Source organism: Aquila chrysaetos, chromosome 16 (genome assembly GCF_900496995.4).
Source record: "Aquila chrysaetos chrysaetos chromosome 16, bAquChr1.4, whole genome shotgun sequence".
Lineage (NCBI taxonomy): Eukaryota > Metazoa > Chordata > Aves > Accipitriformes > Accipitridae > Aquila > Aquila chrysaetos.
In genome coordinates, this window is record NC_044019.1 from 3867368 (window position 1) to 3881683 (window position 14316).

Sequence of the window (14316 nt, forward strand, 5' to 3'; positions counted from 1 at the left end):
AATGTTTGTCTGGGGCTTCTAAATCTTGCATGGCTTATTTTCTGAAATTAAAAGGACAGTCTGTCCTCATAAATACGAAGAGGCAACCTTGATGTAAATAGTGCATTCATTGATGGTTATTTATAAGTATCTGTAACCAAAAGGAATGGGTCTCATAAATTCTCTTGAATTTGTTAAATGATGCTCTTCTGTAAAACTAATAGCTGACATGAAGTCGCTTATAACTGAACACTGAATCTTACTAACTTCACATTGAGATCGCACAAGTGAAGACTGCTGGATGGGTATTTTAGATCAACCAATCTTTGATCAAATCTCCAATGATTATTGGATAGCTGTCACACATAATGTGTGGCCTACTCCTCTTTTTAAAGATTTCAAGATAATATTGCTTATTATCCAGTAAGAATAAAACCAATGTGAAAATATTTGTCCATGAGGTAAATACAAGTGAAAGAGAAGTGAAATGGGTAGGAATAAAATGTAAAATATTCTGCTTTTGTGTAGTGTTAGCCAGATACGTCATGATGCTGTGTGTCACCTAATGGCAACTTCTCCATCTATGAAGCGAATACCTTAGTGACTAAGAAGGGTGAGCTGTGAACCCAGGAGTCTTAAAAGTACACCCAATCTTAGGAAATTATTAGAAGTGGTAATGCTAAATTCAGCAGAGGCCTTGTATTTGTTTTTGGTGTGAAGTAATGTTTTCACAGCACTAATGTAATGTAATGTTAGTCACTGAACTCTCTGGAGAGAGGAGACTGCCAGTGCTTACAAACTGTATTTTCAGAAATAAAGCCAGTAGAAATATACAGTGTTCTCCAACGAATCAAGTGTAAAATGTGTAAGAAAGAAGTCACTCTGCTAGACTTAACCTCTTCTTGTAATCTTTTTGAAGGAGGTCACTTGTTTTGATTTTTAAAAATTACTGAAGTTGCTGCTTTGGTGCTGGCAACTGGTGTTAAATATTTCCATGTGTAGTAAGGCTGAGGCAGACCACTCCAACAGAGGGGGAGAAAGCAGCTTTTGTCAACTGTGTGTGCATTTGTAGCAGCTCAAAGATCTTCTCTGGCCAATGTGGGATTTTACTGCAAATACAATTGTTGCTGCCAGCACACTTAAACCAAATATATTGTATCTTCCATTAGGCACTGTGTGTGGTTTGTGGGAACCTTAGGAGTAGAACTTGTGCTTGCGTACTATTTGTAGTTTTGGACTTCCTTTACTTTTAATGATGGCGTTATTTAACCTATTGCAGTTGCGGTGGCGGGGGGGGGGCGTGAAAAGAAGGTTGAAAGAGATTTTTATACTTGGAAACATTTTTACTGCTGAACCAGTCTGAGAGATATCATTAAAATGCCAAAGATGCCTGATGAATTGGCTTTATTTGTGTCCCTTTGGCAACTTGGAGTTAATTGGATGGGGGACTGGGATGTAAGACTAACTTTTAGAATATAAATTGGTTGCAGATGTTTAAAATTGTCCTTTCTTAGACAAGGAAAGCTTTCTTTCTTTTTTTTTTTATATTGGGGAGGGGAGAACACATAAGAAGTGCAAAATTAAAAAACTGCACAGGAATAGGTCAAATGAACTCTACTTTTTCGTTATACACTGAATGTTATTTTCTGGTAAAGGAGAAGAAGGGCCACTGAAGCTAATTCAGATTTGAATAGATGCTGATACAAACTTAATTCCTTTTAGACTTTATTTAAAGCTTCATAAATACAAATTTAACTTTCTGGATTGTCTAATACCTTGTTGTAGAGTAGTGTAGCTTGCAGAATGTCAAATTCAGGTAACTGCTCAAGTGGAAATGTTTTATAGCAGGTGGTGTTTTCTTCCCCTGTTAGCATTACCAGAATGATAATAGGTGCTAGATGTTGCCTGCCTTAGTGCTTCTAATACTGTCACAAGAAGCTGCTTTTACAAGTACATTATTCAAACCAATTACGCTCTCTTCTTTTTGTACCTGTTAAAGACACAAACTTGTTAAGGAGCTGGGTAGTAATTGTTTTAAGCATCTGAATTTATTTTGCTAGCCAAAAAAAGAAAAAGGGTTTACTTGCAAACCATGCTTCTGCCTCATAGAGTAATTTCTGCACATCAGTAAGGCAAGCTCTGTCTGTTTGTGAGGCTTAAAAGGTCATGGTTGGGTACAAAAGTTCACAAGTAAGTAACTTGGGACACAGGAAAAACTGAGTCTGATTTGACTGACTCTGTGACATTTATTTTTCCCTTCCATAATTGCATTGGACATCATACTGTGCTAACAAAAGAACATTTTGCAGTTCTCGGTTCTACTCTTAAGACACAAAAATATGCATATAGGCAAACGAAGTGGGACGTACTGCCCTTTCAAAGAAATAATGCATTTCTTGCTTCTGTTTAGTCAGACAGAGGCTTTATTCTTTCCCTTTTCAGAAGCAGCATTTCCAGTGCTCAGAGATTTGACTTGTTCTCGTGGCTAGAGCAGAGTTGCAGCACACAAATCATTTGTTGGGCTTGTAACAACATTCAAGGCCAGCTTGCATTCAGTTCAGTTTTGAAATCCTATTTTAAACATCTTGATTGTGTGGTTTTACAGTTATGTTGACAGACAAAGATTAAATAAAGAGGTTAGTAAATATTAAAGACTGCCCAGAGGTGAATGCAACTTCAGCAGTGTAAAATACTGCTTAGGAACTCGAGATAGGGTCTTTTTATTGCTGGCATTTTTTTTCATGTTACTCTTCAGACACTCATTGCAGTACTTGTATAATTTATAAATCACTGTAGAGCATATTACATTTGGAGGCTGGCTTTTGTGTGATCATCAAGAACTTATTTGAATGCTAATTGCTATTCTGGTTTGTGGCAAAGCCGTGAAAGGTTTATACCTTAACTCTGGTGTTGAAGAGCCTGCCCACTTAATTAGCTAGTGATAGCCACTTATTTAAGTATGTGGCCCTACCTCCAAATACCCCGGTAAACTTTGGGGCAGGGTACTAGCTATCATGGAATTGTTTTGAGTGGTTATAGAGGTGTGTTTTGTGGTGGTTTGGGTTTTTTTTTTAAAGCTGTCCAGTTTTATCTCTGAAGTAAACTTCACTATAATATTTTTAATTGCCTTCTTATTTGACTATTAAGGGAAGTTGTATTCTTAGCCTTTTAAGGATATTCCTGTGTACTTGTGGTGCTCTAAAGGCTGTGGCTTGTATGTGGTAAACCAGGGTTTGTTTATGATCTACTGGCAAGAGTAGCAAACTGGGAGTCAAACCCTGTATTATGTTTGGGCTTTGGCTGTGGGATGTTAATCTCTTCTTTCTTTCTCTTGAAAGATATAGGGTTATACGTGGTTTGACTGGAGTGGCAAGAGAGGTTAATAAAATGCTCTGGGATCCTTGAGATACACTGTAATTCTCTGGAAAACTTTTTTGGTTAGTTCATTAGACTAGTCTGTTTCTGAAATAAAATCTTTCTTTTGATAGTATTACTGCAAATCCGGTGGTCTTGTGTGTGTTTGTTTTTAAAATAATGTTCCTTTTGAGGAATTTTATCTAGCCAACATGCAGAATTGGAAGTGAGCCACAATGACTTCCTGTAATTGTTGTGGGTTACAAAGCTGTATTTAAATGAAGTGTTAAGCTACTTAAAGCATTAACCGATGACAGACTCTAAATCCTAAAAGTAAGAGGGTGATGGCAACTATTAGTGAGAAGTAACTTCTTGGAAGCTTAAAAATTGAAAATGGTTAAATTCTTTTAATGAGACTTCTGTCACCTGGCTAAAAGCAGGGTGTTTAATGTTCTCAAGTATGAAAATCAGTTTTCTCATTCAGTTTTACGTATACTGCCAAGTGCTCATATCTGTCCTAAGTGCACTTTGGCACTACATACTGTTGGTGTTTGCCCTGCTTAAAAGGTTCAGCAGTGGGCAGGACATGAAATTCTGGCAGGGATTCTTAATTTTGTAAGAAATTGAAAGCAACGTTTTTACAGGATAAACTTGTAAACTGTGCTTAGTTTACAGAGTCTGAGTGTTATCCCTGAAAATGCTGCTTTCTCATGCTACCCTGAATGACCATGTTTGGGTGTATTACTAATCTAGTTTCCTTGTCCAGTACAGTCAGGAGGCTTTCTTGAACTGTAGTTCCAGTATCCAGTAAATCCAGTTTCTGGATGCCTGGTGCTGGCTCAGAAATGTGGCCACTTTGTACAAAGCACAAACCCAGTTCAAGGGTTACGGTTCAGGTTGGATTTGTTCAAACAGTAACAAAGGGGCAGCTTTATCTTGGCAAACTTTCTGCTGGATCAGGTATCGTTAGTTGTTCCTCATCCAGCATAATGCTAGCAAAAGGTGGTGGTCATCCTGCAGCACGTGCTCTGGTCAACTTGACAGAAATGTAATTGTACACTTGTGCCTCATCTGGATCGTGTATACTGTCAGATGTTAGTACACAGGGATGGTCTGAGGAACTAGGAATTTCACTGTCCTCTAAAATGTGGAGAGGTTCTCAGAGAAGTTAGACTGTGTCCTTCTGAGCAGTCATCCTGGACTGTAGTCAATAGTTTCATGAGAGGGAAGTTTTAAGTGGTGCTGCTGAAGAAGTGCCAAGCAGTACTGTAATTTTATTTTTGCTTGCACTGAGACAGTTGCACTAGCATGGGATTAATACCATGATGATTTACTAGGGAAAAATTGGCTGCAGCTTTTTAGATGATGCTTTGGATTTTATAGCTTGTAATGAATCCAGATCTCTGTTGACTTCAGCTTTGCATCTGAATCTGCTGACAAGGCAGATGTGTACATTAAAGAGTAAGTTAGGCATTTTGGGCTGAATGAGTAGGTAGGTGTATATGCGCAGCTGATGTATAGGCTTCTAAATAAATGCCTCCAGTGTTGTTCCTTGTCACTACAGTATCATGGCACAACTAGAGGAGAGAGAAGCCAATTGCTTATAAAATAGACTGGCTTAGCTTGATAAGGATTAGTGTGAAAGGGGCTGTAGTGAACAGCAAGAGGTATCACCAGAACTGACTTAAGATTTAGAAATGTCTCGGTATTTTAGCTTGATGCTGTTTCTCTTGTGTCTAGTCATACTATGTCAGGGATTCTTCTCCCTTTGCCCAAGTGTGCTGCTCTTATTTGTAAAGTTTTTTCACTGGAGGAAGCTTTAAGCATCATTTTTAAACATGATATTTAAGCATCTGTCAGCTTGTCTAGAACCAGATTCTGTGTGCACATAATAAATGGTTTATACGTACTGCTCTGTATCAGACTAGCTTATTTCCAGAGAAGCTCTGTGTAAAGGGGGAGGATTATCACTGATTGAGGATTACGCTATATATAAACTCTGTACTGCAGATCTTGGGAAAGAGAGAGTGTGTTTGTGGTGTGTGTGTATATATATCCCCCCTGCTAGTCAACATTATATTAACTTGAGAGAAAACATAGCCAGAGGTAGGAGGAAGCAGTTGGTTTTAAGTATTTGAAATTAATTGTTATCAAGTATATATTCAAAATGCTAATCAAACTGTAAACTCATTTTTTAAAAAGAAAACTGGTGATATCTTTTTGAAACTGCAAGGATGTGAAAACCTCAGGCAGTGCTTTTGTGACTGTAGCAATGAAAGCTAGGGTCATGGATGTCCCACAATTACTTTTGTATTGGTTTGTATTTCACCCTAGAAAACCAGCAGACCTTCAAAATTTGGCTCCAGGCACTCATCCGCCCTTCATAACTTACAATGGTGAAGTGAAAACAGATGTGAATAAAATTGAAGAGTTCCTGGAAGATGTTTTGGCTCCACCCAAGTAAGTGTTAAAATAATAATTTGTCACCTTAGATTAGATGGAGTGTTCTCAGAGGGGTTTTCTGCACTAATTAAGATGTTCTTCAGCATCAGTAAACTGAAGACAAGACATTGAAAACAGCTTGTGGAGTTCTCGCATGTCACACCTTTCCTCCCTCCAGTTCGCTCACCTTTGTATTAAAAACTGTTTTCTTTACAAAAGACAATTTTAAAATAATCTTTAAAAGTCCTGTCATCCTTCCTGCAGTTTTCAGACTAAATGACTTTTCTTGTTGATGACTGGGGTAGGCTATTCTGATAATGTGTCCAAATAATGTAAATGAAGATGAGCCTGCTATACAAAACTTAGTCCTGACTCCATAATAAACTATTGTGGGAATCTGTTTTAAGGAGACGTGTGGTGTCCTTTTGGAGACTTGTATTTGAAGTCATTCTTTTAGAAGTAAGGTGCTATTTAAGTCTTTAAGAATTTGTTGTCATTTTCTTGTTCTTACCAGGAGTATCAGTGAGCTATGTATTTCATGTTAATTGCTTTTTTATTCCTTCCAGCCTTCTGTGAGCAGAGGGACAGTTGATAATTGTACAGAACCAGTAATTACTAAATGCAAATTGAAAATAATTTTTAAAAAATTAATTCCTTCATACTAGGCATAATGATGAGTCCTGGAGATTGATTATTTAGTGTTTGGAAATTATGGTGGAAAATACTGAACACTTTTAAAAATAATTAGATTACACAGTACAAGCTTGAGAAATGTCTTCAAGCTTTCTCTAAACTGTTGGCTTGCTTCTCCCTCAGCTGGCAGGCAATGGCAAAATGCAGACTCTGCCTTTAGCAGACTGAATTGTTTTGTCTTTTTAGTGTGGCAAGATTTTACTTTTTGTTAAAAGATTTTGAGTCCGTGATATTCTGGGACAGCTGATATTAATTTAAAAGAAAAAAAAGATCTCCAGTGAACAGAGAATGATGAGAGTATTTAATTTGTTACCTGTTTGATCCCTAGCTATATTCTTGTTTACAGAACTGTGATCTGCCCCCTTGGCAGCACTGCTGTGCTAGAGTAAGGGAGCTTGCTCTTGTGACCCTGGGCTGTTTCAGACAGACTCTGTGCTTGAAACAAATGCCTGATTCAGAAAGCAGAAATGTGCTTTGGTTTTCCTCTGAAAAAAAGTGATTTAAAAGTATTGGGGTTTAAAAATCTTAACTTAAATGGAAGTGTGTGATATTACACTTAAGAATCAAGTCCTCCGGATAAATTGGTAAATGTACATGATGTAGAATCTTTTTTTGAATTTTTTTAAAAAGGGCTGTTTTGTGCTAGTTAATATATGGTAAGCATCATTCTGCTAAATGTGCTGTAGATCTACTCCTTTCTACTTTTTAGGTACCTAAAACTTTCACCAAAGCATCCAGAATCAAACACGGCTGGAATGGATATATTTGCCAAATTTTCTGCATTTATCAAGAATTCTAGACCAGAAGCTAATGAAGGTAGGTTACTTGGGGGCTGATGGCTGTGCACACATTGTTTCATTGTCTTGTGTTTTTCAGAGCAGCTTTACTGTGAAGTGTGTCACTGACAAATTTTGCTGCGTGTTGATGGACACTTGAGGGAGTCCCATGAATTAAACCTGTGGTTTAAAGTTAATGGTCACAGACGAAGATTTCAACACTTCCAAAGAGAACTTCAGTGAGGCAGTGTTCAATCAGAATTTTAGTAGGGTATGCATGGTTTGTAAGAATCCCTGGCATTGAAACTTCTCTACGCAACAGCTACACTAAACTCTTGAACTAAGTAGAAATTATTTTAATGTCCAGAACCAAATTTCCATGCAGAGTTTGTGTCGTGCCCTGGTGGTTGAGTTTCCATGCATTTGTTGCGAGGCCTTTCTGCACACTTGATTGTTTGACCTTGCTAGGATTGAGGGCTCCTATTCAGAGTTCTGAGTTAAGCTTAGTTCATGTCACTTACTGTAAAGGATTAAGACCTTTCTGTGTGGAGAGAACATAGTAGATGGAAGGTGAGAGATTAATAAGAGAGAAAGAATGCACAATTAGACCTTTAAATAGTTTAGTACAAATCTTTTGTCCTCGATGTACTTAGAAGGAAAACTTAAGTCAGGGTATCAGAACGCCTTTCTGCTGCATTTCAAATGGAGAGATGCAAAATATTTGTAAACAGCTAAGAAATACTTTTAGATTTTGTGGGGTGTGCTGCCCTCTGCTGTATTCCATAAAACTCCTCTGTAGTCTGTGTGTTTAGTCGTGGCTGTTAGCTGAGCATGTGACATTAAACAGATTATGTTTAAATGAATATAAACCCTAGCATAGCTCAGTTCTAATTAGTTTAAGCCAGTTAGGAATAGTCTTAAGAAACTTGACATAAGCCACTTCTTAAACCAAAAATAAACACTTGTGAGCAATCTTAGAGTATTTTAAATTAGTGCAAACTCATGCATAAACCAGCTTTTAAATGACCTGCATCTGTGTGATACTTAAAGGGATTCTAGTTCAGTTTCATTGTTACTAGTGACCACGAAGGCAGCTCCAGCAGTAGTGTTGCCACAAAAATTGTACAAGGGTTAAAAATCTTTCAGTGTATGGTCTGCTCTGGGTAGTACAGTGATGTGGATTTTGGTTTTCAGATCTGCCACTAATACCAATATTCTAAATTATAATTTGCTTTGAAATTTGTGTGCTGTGGTTTGGCTTCCTTTTTTGTTCTTAAAACTTGCTTCCTTTGTAGCCTTAGAACGTGGCCTCTTGAAAACCCTCCAGAAGCTGGACGAGTATCTGAACTCTCCTCTTCCTGATGAGATAGATGAAAATAGCATGGAGGATATTACAATTTCTACCCGCAAGTTTTTGGATGGCAATGAGATGACACTAGCAGACTGCAACCTGCTACCCAAACTACACATTGTCAAGGTAAAGGCCTTGTATGTTGTTACGTGATAACGAAGGACAAGATGCTTATGGTTTATGACATTCTGGAGTCCAACTAATTTCAACTGTTTGTAAGCTCCCATGTAAGTTTAACTACAGTATTAACAGTACATGAAATTGCGTAAGGTTTGGGTAATTCACAAGGGCTTTAGGGATAGAGCAGTTGAATTCAGTGAAGGTGTGAACCAGTAGACAAGTTGGGCAGCAGATGATAAAATGGCACAAGCCAAAACCCGTTTTACGGTACTGACCAATGTGGTCACAGGAAGTTGCAACACTTAAAAGAATGAGGTAGGAGAAGGAAGGTGAACATCATGTGACCAGTTAATGTTTGAAGTGGATGTCTTCTCACCTCTGTGGAGAATACCGCTTGCTCTATTAGCAACAAAGTAAATGACTCAATGTGAAAGAACAGGGATGCATTAAAAAAAAAAAAAAGTCTGAAGTTTAGAAAGAGGTAGCCTAGGATAACTACAGGAAGGAAGATGTGCCTGTATAATTGTGGTTTGATTTCTTTTCACTGTCTCCAATGATATTTGTCAGTTTTGTACTGCAGATGGAGCCACAGATTAAGTTTCTGCCTGGGTGCAGAAGTATTTACTTTGAGGACAGCAATACAAACTAAGTGAGGCAGTATGCTGCCAGGTCCAGGCATATCCCAGAGGGGCAGGTTCTGCTGACTTTAGAAGTGACTTTGAGTGTATGTGGTGGAAGAATAGCTTAATGAGAGTGTGACAAGGCATGGAAAAGTGGTTTAAGTTGAAGGATGTAAATTCATAATGTAATTCTTTTGTTCTAGGTGGTGGCCAAAAAATACCGCAACTTTGAGATTCCCAAGGAAATGACAGGGATTTGGAGATACCTGACGAATGCTTATAGCAGGGATGAATTCACCAATACCTGTCCTGGAGACAAAGAAATTGAAATAGCTTACAGTGATGTAGCCAAGAGACTCACTAAGTAAACAGCACTTGCAAAAGAGATGACTTCTCACATATTCCATAACAATGCTTCTAACAGACTGCTCTTTTCATATAAGATAGCGATTTTTTTTGCATGAACTTGCAGTTATTCAAAGTTATGGTGGATAGACCAGGTACAGTAATTACCTAAAGTTTGCAGACTTAATTATAGGCTTGTTTTTCCTTACCTCTTTTCACAGCAAGTTTGAATATCATTAATGCAGTTATGTTAATATTGCACTGGGGTAACTCTAGATTCTTCACTATGAAGGGTTATCTTGCCCCTACTAGCTTTCTTTGCAAACATTTGGTCCCTGTCTACGAATTGGTTTAGGATACTGTCTTGCTATATGGTACAAGGAATATTTATGTATTTTGGAATTTATTGCTTTTCCAGAAGATCTATACACAATTGTCATATCTGTGACACATTGAACTGTACCTGCTTGTCTATCCTATTTACATACAAAAGGGAACTTATTATCCAAAAGAGCCATTTGCAGAATATTTGGCAATGTTTTAAAAAAAAATTTCTTTTGGATTTGAAATCACAGTAATGGTTGAGAATGGACTCAAATGTGAAACTTGGATTTGAATGACCTCAGATATCAGGGAAGTTTGAATCTAGGCTTGAGTGCTATAGCGGGAAGCTCACAGTTCAGAGTTAGTATTTAGTTTTGTCTTCAAGAGCTTGATGAGATGAAAAAAAAACAAATTTTTTTTTAAATTGACAACCTACGTTTGTCCCGAATTCTGAGTTGCAGCAAACGAATAATTGTCAGGATGCCCTTTACCATCATGAAACCAGAAGAATTGGATGCTTGCCATCTGTTCACCTTAAAAATTGCAAGTGGCTTTCTTTTTGGTAGTTAAGAGCCTTTATTTTGTATAGGTCTTTCTGGTGATATTTACTTACAAAATCTGTGCTGTCATAAACAAAGTACATGTAAACATTAGTGTCCTAGTTGATAAATAGCTACTGTATATGGTGAATAGCAGTGCAATGATTAGTGATGCAAGACTGAACACTGATAGCCATTAAAGTGGGAGTCTTTCTGGGAACTTTTTTAAGCTATTTCTTTCCTGAAGAAAGCTAAAGTGACCTTTAAAGAAAACATTTGCCTTACATTGTAGTATGCATTTTTTCCTGAAAGGAAATTTATTAATTACTCTTGTAAAGAAATGGTGTGTGAAATCCAGTCCTTTACATGGAATTTATCCTAATTGCTTATCTGTGCACCTGGACTGCAATTTTGCATAATCATAATCATTGCACTACTATACATAATCTTTTTACAGCAACACTGAGGAATAGCACTACAATTTTTTTAAAAGCAATTTTCAAATATTTCTAAACCAGGGAATGGTTTTCTTGTTTAAAATTACTGATTTTGATGCATGAAATAAACTGCTAGGTTATTTTTAAAAGACCATCATAAACAACTCCAAAGAATGCTAGACTTATATGCCTATTTTTTTGTAAAGATACTTTTATATTTAACTGATTTTAGAAGCTGGAAAGTGCTATTCCTGGTAGGTTGTTCTTGGAATATTTAACATTCTGCAATAACATGGAAATGCTCGCATAAACACTTTTATACACTAATTTTTTTGGTAAGCACTGGCTTTGTGAAAACCAGCCTGACTTTTCTAAGCATCCTGCTTTTGCTACTTTATATACCCATGAAGTTAGTTTGACATAGAAGAGGTAGAGTACAGGATCCATGTTTGTATAGTATACGTGGCTTGTGGTGCCTTGTCTTGCCTGCCTAGAGCTAGAATTCCAATATAAAGGCAGTTAGCAAGCCTGTTACATGTTTTTCAAAGACAACCATAGATACACTTAGACCCTATTATGATTTATTACGGGGGTGTTTAGGCACAGAAAGAAAATTCTGCAGAATGAGTGACCTGGTTAGGAAAAACTTACTGTAGCCTTTTAATAATTACTGTATTCTAATGTCACGTTCTCATCCTGAATAAAGTTTCTCAGCCATAATAATCCTCTGTAGGGGTTCAGTCTCTGCTACAACGTGACCTCTAGAAAAAGGAATTACTTTTTTGTTAGATAACATTTTTAATGACACATAGGGTAAAAGAAGACCCCAACCCTCATTGGTTTGGTGCTCTTTTCCATCATATAGTTAACCTTGAAAAACAAAAATGTAGGAAGCAATGTGTTTGTGGGCATATCTTTAAGTTTTTAACTCTACTTTAAAACCTAGATCAGGATGGCCCTTGGAAGTTGTCTGATGTTGTAGTAATCGGGCCTCCTTCCTTTTAAAAGCAAACTAGCCATTTCGTGCACAACTTAGTACACCAGGCAGTTATGTGCATATGAGCATGAAAACAATTTCATGCAGTTTTCTAGTGTGTGCATGGCCTGCATATCAATGCATACAAATATTTAACTTGTTAAAATACCAGGCTTCTTGTCTTTTATAGATAATATATTCTCTCTACTTTTTAGGCAATCTTCAGACAATTGTAATTCATTATATTCGGCATTAAGTATTTTAATGATTGTGTCTGAAAGCTTGTAAACAAAGTTAAAGCTCTTGCTGTAACTAATGTATTTCTTATCTCAGTACAATGGAGTATTGAGCGTCGGAGCCTTTCCCTTATAGGTGTAATTCAAATGAGGACCAGGTTAGCAGTTTCTAAGGCGGTTACCATATGATAGCTGTTAACTGTCCTGTGTGAAAGGAGTTGGTATCTTTCAGGCTTCCTATTGCACAGTTTTGTTGTGGCAGAAGCTGGTCAGCCTCTTACTGGCTTCAGCAGAGGCCAGGAATCTAATGGAGAAGGAGCAGCTCTCACCTCTGTAGGTGATCCCTTCAGAACAGCAGAGTATAGCTAGGGTGGTGTGTAAAAGGCTTAGCGTCTGGTGTGGGTAGAGCACTTTCATCTGGCCCCAATCACCAGTGCTACATTAATTAAAAAAGCCCTTTCATAACTATGTAAATTCTTGACTTCTGTCAACTTGTTTACAATCTGATCTTTAAATGCATTTTTAATTTCATCAAACAGCAATTAATCTACCCCCTGTTTAAATTTAAAATGATGCTTCTAGCCCCTTCTACAATTTAAAAACAGCAGTTACCCTTTCAAGTAGGCATTCCAGTTTGCAAGTTGGTTGCATGTATTAGCATGCTGAATAACTTACTTTATTCTCAAGCTGAAATATGCTTAAATTCCCATTAAAACAGGTGACTTGTGTATTTCCTGAACATAAAGGGAAAATCCATCATCTTCACCCTGTTTTTGTGTGGGAGAACAGATTACAGTGTATGCATGATTTTTTTTTTTAACAAGCTTTCCTTCTTGAAGAGATTCCGTATGTGTAAGAGCTGCCTGTTGAACAAGAGGCATGTGAACTTCTGAAACAATTTCACGCATTCCAAAGCTTTCCTGTCCATCTACTGTTCATTGCTGGTCTATGTAAATGTCCCACATGGACAGACACAGCCATGTAGCTTGTACGTTCGCATTTTCCCATAAAATTGGTGGTTTTTCCGCAATGGGCATGTCTAAACTGATTGAGAGTTGCGTGCAGTTCCATGATAAGAAGAGAGATGTAATCAAGTTTTTATGCTAAAGTAGCAAATTAGCATTTCATATCAAAGGAACACAGACATGAATAAATTGAAGATGCTTGAGCCAAACCCACTGATGCCTATCTCAATGTAGAACAAAAAGTGGCTAAGTACAGTCAACTTTTTTTACTCTTTGCCACTCAGAGTACTATCTGAACACATCCAATTAATATTTTCAGAAGAAGGCTTCATCCCAAGTGAAAAATATTTAATCTGCCTCAGAACCTGTGCCACCAATATTACATTTTGTTTCTGGAGGGGGTGGGAGGGATGGGACAATAGTGGAGCAGAATAGGATTTTGAGACTCCCAAGACAGGACATCAAGAATTGGAGCATTGTTTGCAGAAATACTTGAAGAGTTGATACAATTTATTGTAGTTTGCTTATGTCTTTCACTCTCTGGAACATCTTTTACAGATATACCAGTATACTGCTGGCAGCTATTGTTAAAAATAAAATTATATTTTCACTACCAAGCAGATCTTTCTCTTATTTCTGAAGACTACAGTTCTCATGTGTAAGCTTTGACTTGAATGTGGTGTGCTAAACTACAGAACAAAACTTTGTAGTAATTACCTTCTCAGTTTTTGGCCTTCTGTTTTTTTCAGTGGTAGTGTGATTTAGGGCAGAATACATGTTGTCTCTAACATAACTAGCTGTTGTGCCCCTTAACAAAGTTAAGAACTTTCTTAAAATTAAGAATGAGTTGAGAAATAATGACTTCCCCTACAGAAATTAGGAAAAGTGGTTTTGTTTTGTTTTTTTTCCAAATTTTAAGTGGAAACATAAACCCCTAAATTTTGGTAGCATGTTTTTCTGTGGAATATTAGGTTTTCAGAGTTAAACTGAAAATTTATTAAAAAGACATAAAAAAATTCTCAAGTTTGGTTCAGCTTGTTTCCACCCAGATAATCCACTAAACAGCCATTTCAAGAGTTGAGACTGAATTGATCCCATCTGTGGAATTTATGGATTTCAGACTCAGTGCTCTGATTCTGAGTTTCAGCTGTGTTTCCTC

The 14316-nt window shown here is 37.2% G+C and overlaps 1 protein-coding gene across 1 annotated transcript in view; it reads left to right on the forward strand.

The window, feature by feature from the left end:
* CLIC4 (chloride intracellular channel 4) overlaps positions 1-13774 on the forward strand; it is a 33324-nt gene extending 19550 nt beyond the window's left edge. Inside the window, exons 3-6 of the mRNA XM_030039227.2 lie at positions 5668-5793; positions 7178-7284; positions 8540-8721; positions 9539-13774. Coding sequence (XP_029895087.1) covers positions 5668-5793; positions 7178-7284; positions 8540-8721; positions 9539-9703 — 580 coding nt within the window. The 3' untranslated portion in view covers positions 9704-13774. The remainder of the gene's footprint in view (positions 1-5667; positions 5794-7177; positions 7285-8539; positions 8722-9538) is intronic.
* The last annotated feature ends 542 nt before the right edge of the window (positions 13775-14316 follow it).